Source organism: Neomonachus schauinslandi, chromosome 11 (assembly GCF_002201575.2).
Source record: "Neomonachus schauinslandi chromosome 11, ASM220157v2, whole genome shotgun sequence".
Taxonomy (NCBI): Eukaryota; Metazoa; Chordata; class Mammalia; order Carnivora; family Phocidae; genus Neomonachus; species Neomonachus schauinslandi.
In genome coordinates this window covers 66,047,833-66,070,251 of record NC_058413.1, presented here as the reverse complement: position 1 = coordinate 66,070,251, position 22,419 = coordinate 66,047,833, and the positions used below count along the sequence as shown (strand labels likewise).

Below are 22,419 nucleotides of genomic sequence, written 5' to 3'. Positions count from 1 at the left end.
CTATTTATTGTGCAATTTTGTACCACACCCTGAGCTGAGAAGTGAAGATACAGGGGTTTACAGGCAAAGAGCCTTTCCACATGAAGCTTACATTCCAAGTGGAGACAGACAATAAACAATTAGAGAAAGGAGGTAATTACTGGCTGTGGCAAGTTCTGTGAAGGGAAAAACCATTCACTCTATAGTCCCTAGTGGAGGCTGACATTAGATGAAGTGGAAGAAAGGCCTTCAGTTGACAATTTTGTGGAGACCGGAGAGAATGAACACTGTAAGTAGAGGTGATAGCATGTACAAAGGCCCTGGGGTAGGAAGGAATTGGATGGGGTGGAAACACAGGAAGGAGCAAGTGTGGCCACAGTGCAGTGAGAGGGAGACTGGAGTAGGATGAACCTGAAGAAGTTGGCAGAAGCCAGGCTGTGGGATAACCCATAGGCATCAAAAAGAGTTTGGATTTTATTCTACACACAATGAAATGTTTGCTTTAAAAGGAATCTCCTGGCTACTACGTGGGTCAAGTGTAAAGTTAAATTCAGGACTAGATGGACCTCAGGTCCTTGTCTGTCCACAGCAATCCATGCTTGGCTCCAAAGGGTGCCCAGGAGCCCTTTTGGCAACTGTGGACCTTCTACCAGTGATGCCCCTATAATTTACCGCAAAGATGTAAATATTCCGTATCTGTGCTATCCAATGCCAGTGGCTCTTGAGCACTTGAAATGAGGCTAGGTGTGACTGAGGAACTGGATTTTTTATCTTATTCCATTTATATTAATTTATTTAAATTTATAGAGCCACATGTGCCTAATGACTATTGTACTGTGCAGTGCAAAGCAACACTGAGCACTGGGTGTCTGAGGATTTCAACTTTGAATCCGAAAGCCAGGGCCTTCCCACAAAGGTGAGTGAGTGGAGGGCATGTTACTCCCTAAACTCTAACACCCTCCGTGCTTTCAGCTGGTCAAGATGGAGACGCTCAGGAGGCATTCTGAGCTTCATTTTGTCACTGGGGAGGCACGTGCACACGGTTATGAGGCGCTCCACGCGCGTCTTCAGGGGAAGTCCCGCACTACGAAAAAGGGTTTGGGGACCTCTCTTTCCAGAACGCTTAAGCCCTGCGCTCCCGCGGCCGCGGGTGCGGTGCAGCCATTGGCAGGAGGGGAACAGCGGACCGCAGCGCCTCGCCCCGCCTGCGACATCAGCTCTGGGCGCAGCACAGGTGGGCTGGGGAAGGAGGGATCCAGGCGAGCCACCGAGCGAGGTTGGAGGTTCGGGGGCCTCTCGCCACGTAGTGGCCTCTTCCTCGCGGGGATGGGGGCGGTGGTGGCGCGAGCGGTCACCCGCACCCGATCTGCTTCCTGGGCTTGCTTTCGCTTTGCGGGGGGCTTGGCTAGGCCTGCGCACCGCAAGCTAGCCGGGAGAGCCGCGCAGGTGGCAGCCGAGGAGGGGCGGCGGACTGGTGCCTTTCACCCTTCAGGCCCCCCTGCCCTCTCCCCGAGGACGCACTCCGGGCTTAGACCCGGTGCCCTGCGGCGCGCGTGGCTCCTTGTTGGCCGTCAGGCGCCCCTGACCTTGGTTTCTCCCCGGTGCCAGGTCTGCTCAAGGACCATGGGCGCCGCGCTGGGCACGGGCGCGCGGCTGGCGCTCCAGCAGGGCCGGGCCTGTGGCGGAGTCCCGCGCTGGACGCCCTCCGCGCCCGCCCGAGGCTGCCACTCCAAATCAGGCCCTGCTCGCCCGGTGCCTCTGAAGAAGCGCGGATACGATGTCACCAGGAACCCGCATCTCAACAAGGTAACGGGGGTAGAGTGGCCCACGCCGCTGTCCTGTGGCTGGCGGGGAGGGGCGCCCCGCCCCCTGGGTCTGGGCTGGATCCTCCCAGGCGCCCTTTCAGTTTTGCCTTGCAGAGGCTTGATGTGAGTTGGTTTGGCTTTTTTTTTTTTTTTTCTCCCCTCCCCACCCCTCTTCTGCGTGGAAAAAGATGACGAGTAATGCAGGGAGCCTTATTTCTTCCACAAGAACAATAAAGACTGGGTCAAGGTCTTCTTGGCCAGTACGACCTGTGGTCAGAGCTCCCCCTGAGGCTTACTAATTCTGTTGGTCGTGGATAGTTCATTTAGTCTCTGTCAAGTCCGCGTTTTCTTATCTGTAAATGAGAGACAGTTGTCCCTGGTGTGTTGTGAAATTTAAAGAGAAAATGGAGGCAGAGTTCTTAGCACAGTACCTGACACCCAGTGAGAACAAACGTCAGCTAAGGCTATAATTATTATTCTGAGAAAAAGATTATTTTTGAGAGCTGGGGGGAAAAAGAAAGGCTAGAATTACAGAACTTTTAGACCTTGATGGGGCATCAAAGATCCTAATTCAAGTCTCTCCTTTTACAGATGAGAAAACAAAACAAAGGGGATTAGCTCAAGGTCACCAACTAGTTAGTTCTGGCCCTGCCACTGGAATTCAGAACGTGGTGCTTAAGATTCTGGGAGTAGAGTTTAGTATTACTGGAGTTAAAACCCTGGAAGCAAGAGACCTGGATTTAAGGCCTGTCTCCTGATACCTTCTGAAATTAACTTGGGCATCTCATTTAATATCTACTTTCAGGTAGATATTCAGGTTCAACTTTCTCCCGCCTAAAATGGATATTATGACAGAACCGCCATTCCTACCTCATCTGGTTATTATGACAATCAAATGAATTACTGAACTTGAAATAGTATTTTAAACTATATAGAGTGCTTGATAAATAGGTAATTACGACAAAATAAAAATTTTTAATAATTTCTTTGACTCAGAATTGTGAAATTTAAGTGAGGAAATACATGTGGAAAATGTGTTTTTGAGAAATAGGAACAATTATACAGATGCTAAGTATTGGGATTATTTTCTACAGAATTAATAGAAGAAGCTAAGAAAAAAAGTCTTTCACTCTGCTTATCGCACTACTCCTTGCTCCCCCCAAAGAGACTCTAAGTCCTTTGTATATTACTACTTTGGGATACTTAAGGTGTTTTATGAATTGTAATTGCTTTGGTAGCAAATGTTAGAAAACTCAACTCAAACTGGCTTAACCAACAAAAACCTTCTTTAAATATCTAGAGGAAGGGTTGTTGCAGGCAAGTCTTGACCCAGCAGTCCAGATGGCATCTCTAAGGATGCAGGTTCTCTCTGGCTCTGTTCTGCTTCTACAATGTCAGGCTCCAGCCAGGGGAGTCTTTCACTTCAATGCTGGTATAATCTCCTATCTCCTTTTCTCACACCACACTGTGCAAGGATAGAAAGACACTTTCTTTGGGAGGGGAGGATACTTTCTCTGAAGCCTCAGAGAAAGAGTCCTTCTGTCTCATCAACTCTGATTAAATTCCCTTCCTATTCTCAAACCAATTACCGTAATTTAAGCCCGTCAGGGCTCACCCCTGGAATTAAAGATAAAGTTTAAGGTAGGGCCACTCCAACTGGTGTGGAATAAGGGGATGTGGCTCCTCCACAGCAAATCTGTGTCCTGTCATCAGATGAAGAAGGGATTGGTGCTGGAAAGCAAAACAATAAACTCCCACTACAAACTCCAGTCGTTTTGACAATACTTGCCTTAGAAGTACTGGCATATTATCAATCAGCACTTTACTGCTTTGTGACCAGTTAAAAAAAAAATAAAGGGGGGGCTTGAATGTTTTTTTTAGCCCTAGGTTTATGGCTCCTTAAAAGCACTCTTCCCTTGTCCCTGATATAATTTTTTTCCTTCTAAATAGTATAAATGGGACGTTGTCCATAAATCTAGGGGACCTGACCCTTTCGTAATGCTCAAGATTGTTTTGGTATGTCCCTGAAGTCAGTTGATGCTGGTCTGGAGTGAGGTGAGTATCTGGGGTGATGCAGAGGGAGCCTGATGGCATCCCTGTTCACCCCTGGGGAGAGCAGGGAGAGAAGCAGTGGAGGGAGCAGCAGGGTAGGGAGCTGTTGAGGACGCCCTTCACTTCCCTCTGGAGCGTCCCCCTCTTGCTGTCCCACTGACCTCCAGCACTCTGAGAGTCTCCAGGGAAGGCTTGAAGGTTGGCTCTTTCCATCAGCCAGCTGGGGAGAATTGCTGAGTTAAACAGAACAACTGAGGTTATCCCTGAGGAAGTAAGAGAACGGCCGCTTGGAAGGTAACTGCCCTTAGAGTGCGGGTCTGTAGGTGGATTTTTTTCTGCTAGACTGTGAGCGCCTCCAGGGCAGGGGCTGAGTTTCATGTGTTTGTGGCTGGCATAGGGTAGTTCCTGAAGGATCTAGCAAGCCTATGAACATGAAAATTAGCATTACATTCTGGGAATGCGTTTACTAGATTCTTTTTAATTTTAATCTTTAACTATTTTTTTAAATTGACATAGAGTTGACATATAATATATTAGTTTCAGGTGTGGTTGTTGCCAGAGGCGAGGAAGGTGGGGGGATGGGTGAAATAGGTGAAGGAGATTAAGAGGTGCAAACTTCCAGTTACAAAATAAGTACGGGGATGTAAAGTATAGGACGTCTTCTATTATTCATGTTGACTGTGGCAACAGAGCAGATCTTTGATTATGTATTACAAGATATCAGCCATATTTTACTTACATTAAATAGGCAATGATGAACCCCATTTCATTGGGGTATCTTCATAGGCAGGTATCATCCCCATTCTATTCAGGTAGCAGATGGGTCTTCAAACCATTTCTGGCCTCAACTTACCTATAGCCTCTCTTGGGAAGGGCTGTCCTATTCCCTGCTCCTGAAACAAGATTTGAGTCCCCCCCCCACACACACACACATACTTGTCTTATTGCTCTGTGTTTGTTTCCTTTTGGCCCTGAGCACCCTGTTATAAGGGCTGGATGGTGTGTCTTCCACATTAGACCCTGAGCACCATGCAGACAGTTTTGACACATGATATTCTCTATTGAATTCTCTAATGAATATTTGCTCTTTAAATGACCTCAATCGAGTCATGACCCCCTTGCTCTCAACTTTATTAATACTAGTGCCACTACTTTACAGTTAGCCTGATGCCCTCGTTGTCTAGAAAAATACCTACCAATGGTCTATTTGGAGGGATTATACCTACTTGGCCCTTATCCCCAGATAATGCCCCTTAAGGGGCATTTCACTGAAGGAGTCTGTTATCTCTCAGAGCGCATCAACTTCCTCCTTTGACCCACATGCCAACAATGATTTTTGCCTTCCACCACCCCTCTACTTGCTTCTCTGCAGTTTTTTCTCTTGAGCTTGATAGTCAGGGAAAGAACGAGTGAGAACAGTGCTACGTCAGATCACCGTGATTATGCGCCAGTGCGTTTCATGCAGGGGGCCTCAGAACTGCAGGACCCTGTAGAACACCGCCTTCCTACGTGGACCTGGTGCCTGGAGGTTACTGAACGTGTAAAGGTCCAGTGGCCAGTGCTGCAGCATTGGCCGCACATCTGAGGTGCACGGGTTTCAGCTCCATCTCTTCTGTATGCAGTGGTGAGTCATTAGATCCTTACACAGCGAGGACATGACTTTGGTTAAAGTATGTGTTTTTATTTGGTGCCGGCTTAGAACTTGATCTTGCCTCCTTTGCATGAGGGGAGTCTGTCCCACACTTGGCTCATCGATCAATCAGGAGATGGTGGCTGGGTGGTACGGAGATTTAGAAGTCTGTTGGTGATGCTGTTTTCTGCCCCCAAAGTAGACAGCATAAGGTGTCTTCATGAGACCTCTGCTTCGGACAGGATGTTGAATTGGGCCCCCCCTGACTGACAGAGAAGCAATGGGTTACTAAGTCAACACTATTTCCATGAAGCATGAGTTCACTCTACACTGGAGTCTCTTGTGCAGTGACTCAGGGCATTGAAGCTCAAATATTGCTCCAATATTTTAAGAGCAAACAAGGAGAGGCAGGTTGGAATTAAATCCTACCTTGTTGACTACAGTTCTGACTTCATGGGATTGATAGCATTTGGTGTCAGGGCTTTGTGCTTAGAATGGCTGACAGAACTTGTATTAGTTTGTCCAAAGTTTAGGCAGCTGTAAGGAAGCAAACCCCAATACGGAGGCTTAAACAAGCTAGAAGTGTGTTTCTCTCTTATCAACAAGCCTGGGTAGACAACTGCAGGTCAGTGTGTGGCTTGATGTTGTTGCTCTCCATCCTCAGTGTGCATCTTACGTTTCATGGTCCAAGATGGCTGCCCTAGCCTCTGCCGTCGATTCCACACAGAAACCAGAAGAAAGGGGAAATGCCTTGGGAGGGCACAATTTGAACATTGCTGATATCATTTCCACCCACAGTCAACTGGCCAGGACTTGGTCATAGGCTACAGCTAGCTGCAAGAGAACCTGGGAAATGTAATCTTTTGCCAGGGATCCATATGCACAGCTAACATTCCTATGCCTACTAAGGAAAGAGAGACTGTATATTGGGGAAACTGCCACAAAATGCTTCTCTGAAACTTTAATGTTTTTACTGTCAATTTTATCCCAAACTTTAAAATCCATCTGTTTCGGGGCACCTGGGTGGTTCAGTCGGTTAAGCATCTGCCTTCGGCTCAGGTCATGATCCCAGGGTTCTGGGATCAGGCACCACGTGGGGCTCCCTGCTCAGTGGGGAGCCTGCTTCTCCCTCTCCTCCCCACTCATGCTCTGTCACTATTTCTGTCTCTCTCTCAAATAGATAAATAAAATCTTTAAAAAAAAACAAAAAATAAAATCCATCTGTTTCTCTACATCCCTTCTACCACCAGCCCTATTCACTCCTTCATCATCTTATGTCTAGATTTTGCAGGAGCCTCCTCATTGGTCTACCACCTTTCTGTCATCTTCCTTCTGATTCTCATAACCACCTCTTGGGAGGCTAAAACCTGGTACACATCCTCAACTACTCTCTTTCCTTCAGACCCCATATCCAGTCCCCCAAATAGTTCTGTCGCTCTATTTTTGGACTAGGTCTGGAATCCAGCCCCTGCTCACCATGGGTCCCACCCTGACCTAAGCCACTGACATTTCTTGGCTGGGTAACTGCAGGGGCCTCCTAGCTGCTGTCCTTGCTCCCCGCTGAGCTCCTCTTGTTTATTCTGCGCACAACAGCCAGCGTGATCCTTTTAAAACTGTTTGACCATGTCACTCTTCGGCTCAAACCCCACTAAGTCAGAGTCCTTAGAATACCTTGCCTGATTGGACCCCCTCTGACCTCATCTTTGCTGCTCTTCAGCTTCACTCACTGCCAGCTGGCCTCCTTGCTGTTCCTCACACACTCTAATCATGCTCCTGCCTCAAGTCTTTGCATGGGCTATTCCCCCTTCCTTGAACACACGTCCCCTCAATAGCCACATGGTTAACTCCCTCACCTTCTTCAAGGCTTCTCCCTTTCTCAGTGAGACCCACTCTGCCCCACCAGATGCACTTGTGAATTTCCTGCAATTTTCTTGGTCCTCCTTAATGTGGTCTAATTCCCCCCCAGGTATTTGATACTTCCTAGTATATTATTTAATTACCTTACCGAATATATCTCTTATTTATTGTTTGCATTTCCCCACTATAATGTAAGCTCCATTTGGGCAGGCATTTTTGACTTATTTGCTCATTGATGTATCCAAGGTACTCAGAACAGTGCCTGGCCCGTATTTGGCGCTCAGTAAACAGTTATTGGATGAGTGAGTCATTCAGAGACACATCTGCTGAGGCTCCTTCCTCTCATCCCTTCCTTTCACCTCCCTTTTCACCAAAGCCCCCGTCTTTCACCCTGGTGCCTCTCCTCCCCCAGGGCCCCCCTATGCAGTGTTGGTATGCCCAGGATCACCTCTATCTGGATTGCAGATCACTAGGGCCAAGTAAATAACATTCAGACCAACTTTTAGAAGTTCACTCATCTCACACGGGTGACATTTGTATTCTGTGGAAACCCCATAAAATAGTCTTATTTCAAGGTTTGCCTGCATACCATTAGTTATCTTCTAGAGGCAGTGTGTTTATTTTCATGTAATAAAATGTTAACACAGGAACCCTGCCACCTGTTCTAAAAATGATTGTAAACAGCAAAATCTAGATCATGGAAATAGCGACGCTGGAGGGCACATCCTATACAGAAATACATGTTGTCTGGCTCAGACTTGGGCCAGCTGGCATCTAAGCCAATCTACTCTGGGCTTTCAAGGTGGAATGTCTGTGGATACTTTCTCGGGCTCATCCCCAGTCTCCCTGTTTCCAGCTTCTCTTGGTCCTCTTGGATCTTTGTAAGCTCTGGGGTTATGGCTTTATTTTACTTTAAATTTTTGTCATTTCTACCAAAGGTTTCTTTTATCATTTACCCTCTTCTTTCCAAATGTCAGTTTTGTAGTGAGAGGGGAGAAAAAGGCCTTTCATTTACATTTTCATTTATTCCCTTGCAAAGGGATCACTAATGTGCAGCACTTTTGTTTGCAAAGACATGGACTATAGTCTGCTTCCAGACCTTCACTTTGATGTGTAGAAAGTACATTGGGAAATCCTTTGGGGGTGGTGTCTGACTGCCTCTCTGATGCAGAGCACAAAAGATGCTCTATGATGGTGTGATGAAAATCTGAGGGATACCCTCCTGTTGGGGTGCTGAGGTCAGTGGTTAAAAGCATGCATTCATTCTGTACCCAAATGGTTGCCGGGCAGCCTGCTTACAACACAGTTCCGACCAAAGTAAAGAGTAAAATGCACCCAGTCACTTGAGGAGAGGGATTTTTTGATGGAAAGATCATCAGCTTTGGGGAACTTGAATAAGAGAAAATCAAAGCTGCATTTGCTTTTAGAAGTTTTATTGAAAGCTGGAGGGACTATAGAATTGAATTGAATGATTAGCAACTTGAGAATATTATTTTTTTTTTAAAGCATTGTGTCTGGATTCTGCACTGTTGTTGGGTAGTAGAGCTACATGATGCCCATTGCACAAGTGATCCTGAAACATACTCCCTGGAGGTGTGGAACTCTGGAGGGAGCAGACCCTGTGAGTTCCTTTGTTTTGTTTTGCTTTGTTCTTTCCGAAAATAGAAGGAGGGAGCTACTGTCTGCACGAGTTTGCATCCCTCCTAAGTTACTGAGGTGTCCCATGGCTTTCCCAATAAGGAGAAAGGAAGCCAAGTGCCTTCACGTCTAAAGTGGAGCTGGGTCTCCACTCACAGTAGACAGCCTCTATTACCTCTTTCTTTGGTTTCTGAAGGAGGTGGTGAGTTTTCCAAGCCAGATTCCTACCATACCGAATTTCCTTCCCTAGGGGAATGCCTTGTGGAGGGAACTTAAGTAATAATGATATGAGCTAGCATTTTTTTAGGACATGCAATGTGCCCAGAATTGTTCTACGCATTTTCGGTGCATTAACTCATTTCATGTAATACCACAATGTTGTGCAGTACACTGTTATATTACAGATGAGGAAACTGAGGCACAGGAGGTTGGCTAGGTTAGCTAACTCGCCCACAGTCATAATGGCAGAGCTGGGTCTTGAACCCAGGCAATCTGGTTGTAGGTCCACGTCCTCCCCCACTATGATGCACAGCCACTTCTGGACTACAGGTGCCCTCACGCTTGAGTTGGCACATGGAGTCTGATGCTCTGGGCCATTCCCTGTCATGGGCCTCTGACAGACTGTTAGCACTTCCACCGGCTCTGTTAGATCAGACTCTGGGAGTTGGAGAGAATTTTAAGGATCACTGGATGCCTTCTCTTCACCCTTTAAGTGTGTGTAATTCTCCCAAGACTCGTTTGTTTATCAAAGTTATTCAATCGACATTTGCTCCATTATCTATTCTTTTTTAGGCAGTGGAAACCCAGTGGTAAATACACTTCTTTGGCCTTCAAGGAGCCTATAGTGTAAGAGGGGTGATGGTGGAACCGGTTAGTAAGCAGGAAGTTCAGTTCAGGAGGTCTGTGTAATGGGAGGCACACAGGTACTTGTGCTTTCCGGGGCCACCTCTGCCACACCACCTTCCTTGATGAGCCGCATGGAAGTGATTCATTCATTCTTTCCACTCCTTGGGCATTTTGCTTATGTAGTCATGGCTCTCTTCCACATTTGGTCTCAGTAGACATTCATGGTATGCATGATTGTCTCCATCTTGACGTCATCTTCAGAGCCAGAACCACGTCTCAGGCATTGCATGGCCAGCCACAATGGCTTCTTCGAAGTGTACCCCCAATAACAATTAGTTACATGAATCCCTTTCACCTTCCCTCCTGGACTGATCAGAAACCACTATGGTGAAGACGGATAACATACAACCCCATTGGCCATCTCTTCTAAAAAGATGGTGACAATATAAATTATATTTAGATTCTCCATGGGACTTGGAGGATTTTGGAAGCCAAGAGAGATCTTTTATTCTGGTCATAGAAGTTTCGGGAATCCATTGCTTTAAGAGAGTCTCCTGCTCTGATGCTGGGCCAGATGTACTTCATCTAAAGAACAGCACCTTTATTGTGAGATTCTTTATTCTCGTCCTTGAGACAGCTTTAAAGACGTCAGATTCAGGGCGCCTGGGTGGCTCAGTCGGTTAAGCGACTGCCTTCGGCTCAGGTCATGATCCCGGAGTCCTGGGATCGAGTCTCACATTGGGCTCCCGGCTCAGCAGGGAGCCTGCTTCTCCCTCTGACCCTCTCCCCTCTCATGCTGTTTCTCTCTCACTCGCTCTCAAATAAATAAATAAATAAATAAATAAAATCTTAAAAAAAAAAAAGACGTCAGATTCAGGCCTGCTGTAACTAACAGCAGGTTAAAGGGTTTTGGAAGTTGAAGGAATGTAGTCAGCTCAAATCAATTGCGTGTGGCCTCCCACGGGCATGGACTGTGACCAGGTGGTATGCAGCAGAGCACTCAGGCTACCAGCTAGGTATTCGAACTCAGAGAAACCCAAGGTTCCAGCTCCAGCTCGGTCATTCACTAGATTTGGGACCTTGGAAAGTCCCCTTCATTTTTAAGCCTCAGTTTCTCATCCAGGAATGGGGATGATAATAAAATATACCTACCTCACAAGTGTGCTCTAATGATTAAATGAAATAATGTATGTCAAGCACATTGTAAGTGCTCGGTTAGTTCTCAGTCAATCCATGTTTCTGAAGCTTCTGCTCCACTCCTAACACAAGGCATCAGACTGTAGGGTGTGGACCTGCCCTCTCAGAGCATCCAGTCCCAAGGAGAAGGGAAGATCAGGGGATCCAAACTCATTTTCCATCGGCATGGATACATCCGATTTTGGCAGAGGTTCGGTACAAGAGGAATAAGTCAGGGAAGAGGCATGTTGGGTAGAGAAATGATAATTTCTCTGTACTCGATAGAGCTTAAGCTGGATGTTCTAGATGTTTGTCTGAAAGAAACTTGAATAAAAATGTCTGCAGCAGCAGAAAACTCATTTGAAGAGCTGGTACTTCTGGAAGTTGAAACTAGGGTCGAAGGGAGTGGCTACTGTCATACCCTGCAGGAATCCTGGGACTTTGTCCCAACATTTCGGCACATCCTAACCAAGATTTTAAAAACTGACTGAAAAATCCAAATTTAGCTGATCTGTTTATCTGCCAGTGTGTCTATGTATCATGTCTCTGTCTTTCTATCTGTCACTATAGCACTCTCAGTCTCATGAAATTATGGTATCAAGACAGCAAGACAAGAGAACGTCGGCTATGGGCGTTTAGCATAAAAGTTAAAATGTTGCTTCAAATCCAGCTAAATCGGGCATGGCGCACTTCGCCGAGCTGGCGGCCAGATTGGGCAGGGAGTATGAGAGTCCTACTGTCTCCATACACTCTGCTGTGGGTAATTAATAAATACATGCATGAAAATATTTTAAATGAGCATCCTCCCTCTGTTGGAACTCAGGATGAGCATTCCTCCAAAGACTATTAATAGGTCATCTTGTCCAGTCCTCTGTCTTTGAGCAGACAATATCCTAACACATTACAATGATTTTACAGGTAAGGTTTCAGAGGCCCAGACGGCCTGCTCAGGAAGTGAGTTGAGGAGGGTGATCCTGGCCCTTCTTGGATGGTGTCTGTGTCCTAGACCTGCTGCCTTTGAAAGGTAGCACTTTGCCCGCCCTCCTAAAATAGTGCCTACATCAGCCTCATCGACTTACATGGCATGCCTTCCAGTCTCTCCATAGAAAGGAGATGTTTTAATATTGAACATTGTCATATGTTGCAAATCTAACCATCTGCTGTCACAGTTCCTGCTGTCACTCCTTGGATGTCCATTTCTGAAGAATAGACCTGCTCCTGACTCCCACCTTCATTTCAGGTTTTGTGTTTTCCTCTGCAGTAACACGATCATGAAGACAAAGCATTTGACAGGAAGCTTACCCTCCCATCATGCTCTCCCTTCTTATCTCTTTTATTTTTGGTCTTTTTCACCCCATGATTATTTGTTTTGACTAGTAAGATCTCTTCAGGTCACAGGACAGTGAATAGCAATGCTGTTGCCACCTGATAAAGCAGGCACAGATATAGTAGGTGTGGAAAAAAAAAAAACCCAACCTATTAACAGCCATTTTTAGAAACAGGCTTTGAAATCTGCCCATCAGAGCTGAAAGATTTCCACTGTTCTCACGCTCCAGGAGCTGGCAGCAGCTTCTCCTCGCATCTCAGGAGCCTCGGGAGCCGCCTGGCCATGTCTGGGGGAGATGATCATGGGTGCGGGGGCGGGGGGTTCTCCTGCCAGGAGGCACTGGGAGGGAGGGCCTACAGAGCAGAGGGACTGCCCTGCCTTCAGGAACCCACCTGGCCTGGAGGGTTGAGCATCTTCAGCTGTTCCTTTGTTGACTGAGCTGCTCGGTGTTCTGTGACCGTCTACCAGTCAGCTGGACACAGAGTCAGCTGCCTCCTCTGGAACTCATAATTGCTGGAATGATAATATTAGAAATAATAAGAATAAACACATAATGCCTACCCAGCCAGGTACTCTTATAGATGCTTTACATATGTTCTTGCCAAGAAGAGAAAAAATTGTGAAGAAAGTAAGCTTTTCCTGTAGCTCTCTCGCGAGAAAGATAGCAAGTCAAGGAACAGAAATATACAGGCGGTTATTGTTGGTGGAGAGGAATTGAGCAGGGTCCAGTGTGAGGAAACAACAGAGGGTTGACTTCAGTGGAGGGAAGACCTCTTAAGGAGATGATATTTGCGAAGGTCCTTAACGTAAGAGGAGGCAGCTGGAGAGAAAACCAGGGTAAGAGTGTTTTGGGCAGAGGGAACAGCGCATTCAGTCTGGAGGCAGCAAGCCGCTTGTCCTGGAAGGTTCTGAGCGCCGACAACACGCATTCCAGTGGGAGTGTGATGAGCAAGGGCGGGGGTGGTGGGGGGCTGCCTAAAATCAGGGTGGAGAGGACTTGGGGGCCAGAGTATCAGGGCCATGGAGTCTGTGGGCCGGGTTTCGTTCCCAGTACAGCAGGACCCTCTTAAATGGTTCTAAGCAAGGAAGTGATGTGACTGGATTTACGTTAATGAAAGATCTCTCGGTGGAGAACAGCTTGGAGGGCAAGAGTAGAAGCAGGAAGATCAGAAGGGGCTTCGGAAGCCATGGGAGCAAGAAAAGATGGGGCTGGCACATGGGGGGTGGCAGGGCAGAGGAGAGAAGTGGCTGGATTGGAAATGGAGTTTGAAGGTGGAATGGATGGGACAGGACTCTATGTCCTTCTCCTTCAGCTTCGCCAGGACTCCATCCTGCAACTTTCCCTGTCATGCTGCCTACCCTCCATGCAGCTGCCCCCCGTTTACTGCAACACCTCTTACCCTTCCTCAGCACATCTCATAATAATAAGGAAGAAGGAGGTTGGTGTCTTACCTTTGGAGCTTATGAAGTGCTTCCTGATGGGTGATCTCATTGGATCCCCACAAAAACCTTGTGAGGCAGGCTTTTTTTTCCCGGGGCGGGGGGAGACCGGGGCCCAGAGAGCCCAAGTGAGCATTGGGTTTGAAAAATAATGAGATGCATCAGTCACAATCCTTACCCTCAAGGAACTTAGGGTTCAGACTTAAAACCTCATAAATGTAATGCAGTATGATAGGTTTTATAGTACATTAAAAATATGCTATTAGTAATGTCCAAGTAATTTTTACCTTAGTGGGGAGAAAGAAGGGTGAAGTTTCTTAAAGTGGATGACCTTTGATCCTTATAATAATGTGTTCCATAAAGTAAAAAGGGAAATCTGCTCTGACCTCTCTCCTGAGGTAACTACTTAATTTTTTTGGTGTGTCAGTGCAAATATCTAAAAGATATAAAGGGGTTCCCTGGGTGGACATGGTGGGGGAAAGGTGTCCCAAGCAAATATGGCAAAACGGCATGGCATGTGAGGAAGTGTGGTGATCCTGAAGGACAGAGTGTGTGGGGTGTTGAGGTTGGAGAGCAAGGCAGGGGACACAGCTGGGTGGGGGTCTGGGGCTGATTCTTGCCTGCCTGAAGAGTTTGACCTTCGTCCTGAAGGGAGGGGGACACTCGAATGTGACACTAGGGGATTCGAGCAGTAGGCAGTTCACTCTGGCCTGTGGAGGGCACAAGAGCAGAGTCAGGCAGACTAGTTAAGAAGGAATTCATTCCCAAACAGGAGATGAGGAGGGCCTGATATGGTGATGGTGAGGTGGACACAGACGTGAGAGGTGCCAAGGAAGCAGAAGTCTGCATCCGTTCCAGAATTCCTTAAGTTCCATCATAACAGTAGGAGTCCAAGATTTATTGTCAGTATCCCAGAAAAACAAATGGAAACCTAATATTTATCCATTGGGAATTTACACAGCTTAATCAGGATATTATATTCCTTTGTCTTTGCCTAGAATTAAACAGATTAAAACTATTAATATTGGTTATCTTATACCAGGATCAGAAATTCTGCTTGGTTTACACATTGTATGTCTTAAACATTGGAGAATTATTGTTAAGTGCAGGAATTCTCAAAACATGAAATTCCGTAAGGAGTACTTTGGCACTGGGGGAAACACAAGGAATTACTAACTTGGGGTGGCTTTATTTTAAGTGTTTTACTCTGCATATTGGTGTGACTGGCCTTTATCTAGCTAAACATGGTCACCTTAGCCAGCATTTTTTTTTTTTAATTTTTTTTTTATTCTTATGTTAATCCCCATACATTACATCATTAGTTTTAGATGAAGTGTTCCATGATTCATTGTTTGTGCATAACACCCAGTGCTCCATGCAGAACGTGCCCTCCTCAGTACCCACCACCAGGCTAACCCATCCTCCCACCCCCCTCCCCTCTAGAACCCTGTTTGTTTTTCAGAGTCCATCGTCTCTCATGGTTCGTCTCCCCCTCTGATTTCCCCCCCTTCATTCTTCCCCTCCCGCTACCTTCTTCTTCTTCTTCTTTTTTTTTTTTCTTAACATATATTGCATTATTTGTTTCAGAGGTACAGATCTGAGATTCAACAGTCTTGCAAAATTCACAGCGCTTACCAGAGCACATACCCTCCCCAGTGTCTATCACCCAGTCACCCCATCCTTCCCACCCCACCCCCCACTCCAGCAACCCTCAGTTTGTTTCCTGAGATTAAGAATTCCTCATATCAGTGAGATCATATGATACATGTCTTTCTCTGTTTGACTTATTTCACTCAACAAAATACCCTCCAGTTCCATCCACGTCGTTGCAAATGGCAAGATCTCGTTCCTTTTGATGGCTGCATAATATTCCATTGTATATATATACCACATCTTCTTTATCCATTCATCTGTTGATGGACATCTTGGCTCTTTCCACAGTTTTTAGCCAGCATTTTTGTCATTATGGGGACATCACCCAGCCTCCCATGCGGTAACTGGCATTTCTGCCCCCCCCCATCACAAAGACTGGGCAGACCCTATTTTAACACCTGTAGGAGTCCAAGGGCCTTCGTTTTTCTTCCACGTTTTCCTTCAGTCCCCTGGAAAAACAATAACTCCTTACATTGAAAATGGAAAGAATATTCATCGTTTGGAAAGTATTTTCTAGGTGAGAATTTCCTTCCTGTGTTTTGTTTTTGAGAAAACTTAGGTGGACTAGAAACAAGGATTTGAAGTTCATGCAATATGAACCTTTCACAAATTTGGCCCTCCGTGGACAAAGTGTTGTCACTTTCTCCATTGGATTGAATTTTAGCTCATCTTTCCCTTTGCTGAGTCCTGGTTTGTCTTTATGGACCGTGATTCCTGGAGAAGGAAAATAGAAGGTCAGAAGTTTATAGGAATTATTATTTTTTTTTTCTAATTCCACCCAGTATCAGTCACTCATCTAGGTAAAAAGCTTTTTAAAGATTTTTAAAGAGGTGAAGTTTTAAAAGAATCAGCAGCACGAATACCACAGTGAACAAACTCTTGTTTTTTTTACATTCTTTGGTGTCATCTGGGCAAAGCCATCTGTCACATGCTATGACTATAATCACGAAACTATGAACATCATAGAAAATCCAATGATGAAAACAAGCTTTCCAGAATGAGAATTCTTGGGAGGCTAATAGTCTTACAGTTCTTGCAGAATTGTAAAAGATCTTTGGTTTTACACCATGGGTTTCCCAAGACTTTGATCTTCGGAAACTCACTGTGTCCGATCACTGCAGTGGTCGTCTTTAATTCACTTCTTCTTCAAAGGAGTGAATTTTTATAATGGGGCCTAACCCTGTAAACATTTCATAATATTGTAGCTTCAAAGAAGGAAGGCTGTAAACACATTTGCATCCACTTAGCCGATGGTTTATAGATCTGAGGGACTCTTCATTCTCTGCGTTCCACAGGGGAAGCATTTATTTCATTGGTTTTGCCTCTGAAGTGGAGTTCCCATCAACCCACTCAGAGAGGAAGTGCTACATTAGCATCTTTGGTAGAATAACATCTTCTGATGTACTTGCCTCTGGTGTTGGTGGTATAATTCTACTTCTGCCTTAAACCATTTTATTAATTTTACTGTTGCTTTCTTGTTTTCTGTACCAAGGGAGTGAGACTTTTCTCCTACTTTCTTCTTTTCTTCTTAGTGTCAGGATGTGGTATTTAGCCCATTGGAGTTGCATAGGGGTTACTAAAAATTATACTTAATTTAGATATATATTATGCATTCATTCTCTTGAGATGTACTAACGTGTGTCTCTCACTGATCTCAATGAAACAGATCAGATTATGTGTGTTTGATTGACTCCCAGGTTGTTGAGCATGATGATGTTAGCCTCTGGGGGTCAGACACCCTCTCTTCCCCATTTCTTCCCATCAGAATTAAGTGCTCAAGTCTGGAGATGAGATCCTGGGGCTAAGGTGAAAGGGAGGGATGTATCTCCAAGTAGCAATAGGGGAGACATCAAACCAGGAAGGAGAGAAGAGAACCCGAGTGGGGAAGTGGGCCAGTGGTGGAGGCCAAGAAGAATTGAGTCCTGTGTCTTGTTGGAGACCATAATTGAAGGAAGAACATGACAGGAAGAGAGGTGAAGAGGGAAGAGGGAGGAGCAAGGTCCGTGATAGGTGAGGTGGGATAGTTCAAGGTCGGAATGAGTGGCTGTGGCTGCCTGTGGAGCATTACTATTTTGGTGGGTCTGGGAACCTCTGAAGAGGTAAGGCAGCTTCTTAAGAAAGCCAAACTGGGCTGGACGGCTGCAGATGGCCCCATGAGTGCAGGAGGCCTGAGGTCCCAGGTGGTATCATTTGAGCACACAGTGGTCACAGGCTAAAGCTGTTGCCTCAGCACTGGGTTCACAGCCACTCACCTCTGCATACTATGGGAGTTTCCTTGCACAGCTGCAGCTTGAATGACGTCAGGGCACCCAAGGTTCAAGGAAATAAGACCCAGAAGCCCTCAAGCTTTGGGAAACCCCATACTCTACTCTCTTTTGTTTCCATGCTGTGGTAGCCTTTAGTGCCAGAAGCTAATGTGCTCTGTGGATCTCCACCAAGCCTGAATTCCCCTATTGCAGGAGCCAGTGTGCCAGAGATGTCCTTGCAAGAGTCTTGTCTAAGCACCAGAAGGCTGTCCCACTGTCTTCTTTCTGTTGTCTCTTCTTCCTATATCAGGGACCTCTCAAATTGTTATCTTTTAACTATACCCCCTTCTTAATAGTGAGGGAATGGTAGAAGTTAGGGCAGAAACCTGTAGGTGGCTATGGTTTGACCTTGAGGCCAGAGGTCAGTTCTGGCCTCACATCCACTCTCTCTGCCCAGTGGTCGATGTTCAGATCACATGCCCAGAGGTGGGTTCTGATTCCCATCAGCTCCACTCACTTCATTCTCTTCCACCTCCAACTAACCACACTCACCTCCAGTCACCCATCCAAACCAAGCATGGTTGGAGGACTGTGTCTCGCCACTCTCTGCCCATCTTGCAGACTTTGAATCACATGACTCTTAGAGCAAAGCTGTGTTTCTAGCTTAATTTGAAAGAATATTCGTGTTTCTTTCGCCTTGAGATTTCCTGCTTTAATGTGGAGCTTCATTTTCATGCCCTTGATCATTGTAGTCTGTAGAAAACAGAGGGGATTTCTGTCCACAACATCATTGAGATCAGCATGACTGAGTTTATGAATTCTTTTTTTCCTTTGAGGAAAGATCAGCTTTGAATCCAGACACAATAGAAAAGCTCAAGTCTATGATTCTAGGATTTGAACACTACACAAGGGTGTCCTCTGAGTCCTTTTTATGGAAGTGATCATTTATGTCCTGGATATGGGTGCTCAGATGTATGCTTATGTGCCAGCAGGAATCGGTTATGACAACATGTGGGGGAGATGTTTCTCCTTGGGACAAATATTTGGGTGGGAGGTCTGTGTTTCAAGACACTGAGCGCTAATTGTAAATAAAACCATTTTGCTGTGATTTAATCACTTCTTACTCATTCTCTTGGAGGATCATGTGGAAGGAGATTATGTATATTGGGGAGACTCAGGTCATGCTTTCCCATTGAGTAGATCTGCTAGAGGAAAAGTCATTATTCCCTCCCCATCTCCTTTTTAGATTCAGATGAGAATAGAAATCTTATTAAAGAAGAAAACAAACAAAAAAAAAAAACAAAAAAAACCAAGAATAACAAGCCTTTGTTGGAAAGTCCTGACTCCTGAGATGGAAAACTTCAGGCTGATACAGCGAGGTGAACACTCGTTAGGGAGAGAAGTGTCTCAAGTTATAGACTGAGGGTCCCTCCTTCTTGGCCTTGGGGCCCCGGGGGAAATGATCCACACCCATCTCCCAGCTTCTGTTTCCGGAGGTCAGGAGTTGATTGTTTCCAAGGCTCTTTCCAGGCTGACATTCTGTAGAGCTAGGAAATGGTACCATGAGGGTGATTTCCTCAGGGGCTTTCCAGCCGGGGTGGGTGGCAGAACCATTCACATTTCTGTGAGGAGGTGCCATGGGAGGAACTCAGGCTTTGGAGTTCCTGGAGGGACATGGGTTTGTATCCCACCCTTGCCACTTACCTGCTGTATGATCTTAGATAGGCTACTTGATCTTTCTCTCCCCACCTTTCCTGTATGCAGACCGAGCTAACAATTCCAACCTCCCACGGTCGTTTTCAGGATTTAAAAAAAAAAAAAAAAAAAAAAGAGGTAACATATATCTAAAGTGCTTGCTTAACCCAGCATCTGATGCATTGTAGGTACCCAGCATATGCTACTTAGCTCCCTGACCCTTTTACTAATGTTGACATCCTATTATATGTAAGAGTTCCAGAAATTTGAAAGATCATGTATCCTCCACCCACATCCTGCACTCCACAGGAGCTTTCACCTTCTTTCCAATAAGAGCTTCTCGGTTAACGAAGGCACAGTAAATACTGCCTATTTCCTTCGGTGCATGCTGTGGGTTGCGATTTTTTTTCTTTTTTTTTTTTGCATTTGTTTATAAAAATCAGTAGTAAATGCCAATTTCCCTTTCCCTTGGTAGCTGTAATTGCCATGTTCATTTAAAGGTCTGATTGCAGAAACGAATGCAGCTGTTGTATTCTCCATCTGCACGGCCCCGGGGGTGCTGTGGGTGTCAAGCCCCGCAGCGCTCCTGGTACTTTCATCACTCAGGAGGAGGTTTCCAGTACCGCAACCTCATAGGCACTATTGAATCACCTCAGACTCTGGGCTTGAGGTTAGTCTGGAAGGGAAAAGCCATTTGGGCTTACCACCGAGGGGAAGTAGGAGGATAGGGTACTGTAGCTAAGGGGAACCCCTGGGAGGCAGAGCCAGGCCTGGGGGCTCTGTGGGAGCTGGAAGCCAGGTAGGATTCATGCTAAGGTGTTTTAGTAAAGGCAGAACCCACTGTGTGTGTGTGTGTGTGTGTGTGCGCACACACAGTTCAGGATCTCATCTTTTCTCAACCGGATGTGTCTGTGGCTTCCTTATTTATTGCCTCATCTCCAGTTTCTCCTACCCTCAGTCCAGCTTCTACTTTAGCCTCCACCAGATGAGATTTTTAAAACATGGACATTCCCCTTCTTAAAACTTTCTGTGGCATCTTCCCACCCATAACCACAGCGTTCAAACTCCGAAGCACAATGTCCAAGGCCTTTCTCGAGGGGTCTCCCAATCCAGCCTCCTCATCTCTCATCCTCACCATGTGCTCTGTGCCTGCCCACACGAGACTCACGAATGTTCTTAAGTGCACACCAGGCTCTCTCTCCTTCAGGTCTTTGTGCCTGCTGGTCCCTGGCTCCTCTTAGTTCTCACAGGCCCAGTGCCCCTTCCTCTGGAAATCCTCCCTGGCAGCTCCAGACCAAATACAGGCCTTCCCCTCCGTGTATCTCCATGTTACGCCACTGCTGTGGCTCTTACCACACTCCTGTGAGGATTTTGTTTTTCTCTTACCCACTGTGCTGGGGTCCCTTACAGCAGTGACTGTTCTATCGGTTTTAGTGGCCCCAAGAGCCTGCTTTGGTGAATCACACACATAGCAGATGCTTCAGTGTTTGGTGACCGTGTGAGCTCGTGAATTCCTCCACTAAGTGTGTGTGGGTAGATGACAGCTGTGGGTAAGACCAGCCATTGTTGGTCTTGAAACCCTTTGGGGATTCTGGATACAGACCTCTCTAATGATTTTCTCATTTTGGATTCCATTTTATACTTTTATTCCTTGTGGAGATGCCAGAATAGTGGTGGGCAAATGGCAAATCCTTGCCACACAAATCGTTAGCTTCTCATTTCCTTCATAGATCCACTCAGGTGGCCTCACGGCCTCTGAAAGCCTAGAGTTTAGACCCCACTCTGCTGCTTACCAGCTGCTGTGTAACTATAAGCAAGGCACTGAAGGTGAAACCATCCCTAACATTTTTAGGGAACACTGTGACACGCCTTTCTCATTCAACCCCCACAACACCCTTGGAGGCAGCCATTTATTAAGTCTTTTTTTTTTTTTTTGGATAAAGAGAGTGAGAATTGGAGAAGTTAAGTCACTTGCCCAAGATCACATACATAGCAAACCAAAGCTAGAGTACATGCCACTCTGATTCCCAAACTTGCACCTGTTCTACCCGACTGCTTTCTCCTCTCTGAATCTCAGTTTCCCCATCTGTAGCCTCCCAGGCTGTCGGGGGAAGGAGGGGAGAACTGGTGGCCCATGTTTCCTGGTGTGGGGAGTGTTGCTCCTCTGGTCTCTCTACTGGACGATGCTTCTCCGGAACCAGCGCTGGCTGCAGTGGTCAGGCACTGCTCTCCAGCCCAGACCATGACCTTGATCCCTCTCTTTATGACTGTTTACTCTAAGAGGTAAATACCAGAATACGATAATTAGTTCCATTTTATAGGTAAGAAAAACTGAGGCACAGAGAGTATAATAGGCATCACTAAGGCCTTCCAGGGAATTAAACCTAGAAAGTCTGAAGCCAGACGTCCTTCACCCTGCCTCCCAACACCTAATCACTCCACAGAACAGCCTCCTGTTCCCCGCATCAGAAGCATCAGGTTTCCCCTCTATGACCCTAACGGCTGGTAAACGGTCTCTGCCCCCTCTGCCTGACACTGTGGGAACTTTAGCCCTGAGCCTTCCTGAGACCTGGGGACTAGGTTAAACAAAGTAGCCCCAGGAGAAGCTGGAAGGGAAATAACCAAGTCAAAAGATCAGAGTTGCAATCCTGCCTCTGCTCTTTCACCAGCTTGTGCTGGTCCCTCAACCTCCGTGAGTCTGTTTCTTTGTGAAATGAGGATAACATCACTGAGTTGTTCTGGGAAATGACATAGGTTCTCTGATATTTATAAAACCCTTGCTTAGCTTGAGCTGTCTTAACAAAATACCATCGACTGAGTGGCTTAAACGACATTTACTTCTCAGTCCTGGAGGCTGGAAGTCTGAGGTCAGGGTGCTCGCATGGCAGGGCTCTGGCGAGAGCCATCTTCCTAGCTTGCAGTCGGTGGCCTTCTCACTGTATGCTCACAAGGCCTTTCCTGTGTGCATGCCCCTGTGGCGAGAGAAAGCTCCTGTGTCTCTTCCTCCAGCAGGAGAACCCTACCCTCACAACTCCATCTGAACCTAATTACCTGCCAAAGGCCCACCTCCAATCA

General features: G+C 46.2%; 1 protein-coding gene across 1 annotated transcript in view; it reads left to right on the top strand.

The window, feature by feature from the left end:
• Positions 1-1,602: 1,602 nt before the first annotated feature.
• The window catches only part of ME3 (malic enzyme 3), a 202,317-nt gene continuing 181,500 nt past the window's right edge, over positions 1,603-22,419 (top strand). The window contains exon 1 of the mRNA XM_044919338.1: positions 1,603-1,785. Coding sequence (XP_044775273.1) covers positions 1,603-1,785 — 183 coding nt within the window. The remainder of the gene's footprint in view (positions 1,786-22,419) is intronic.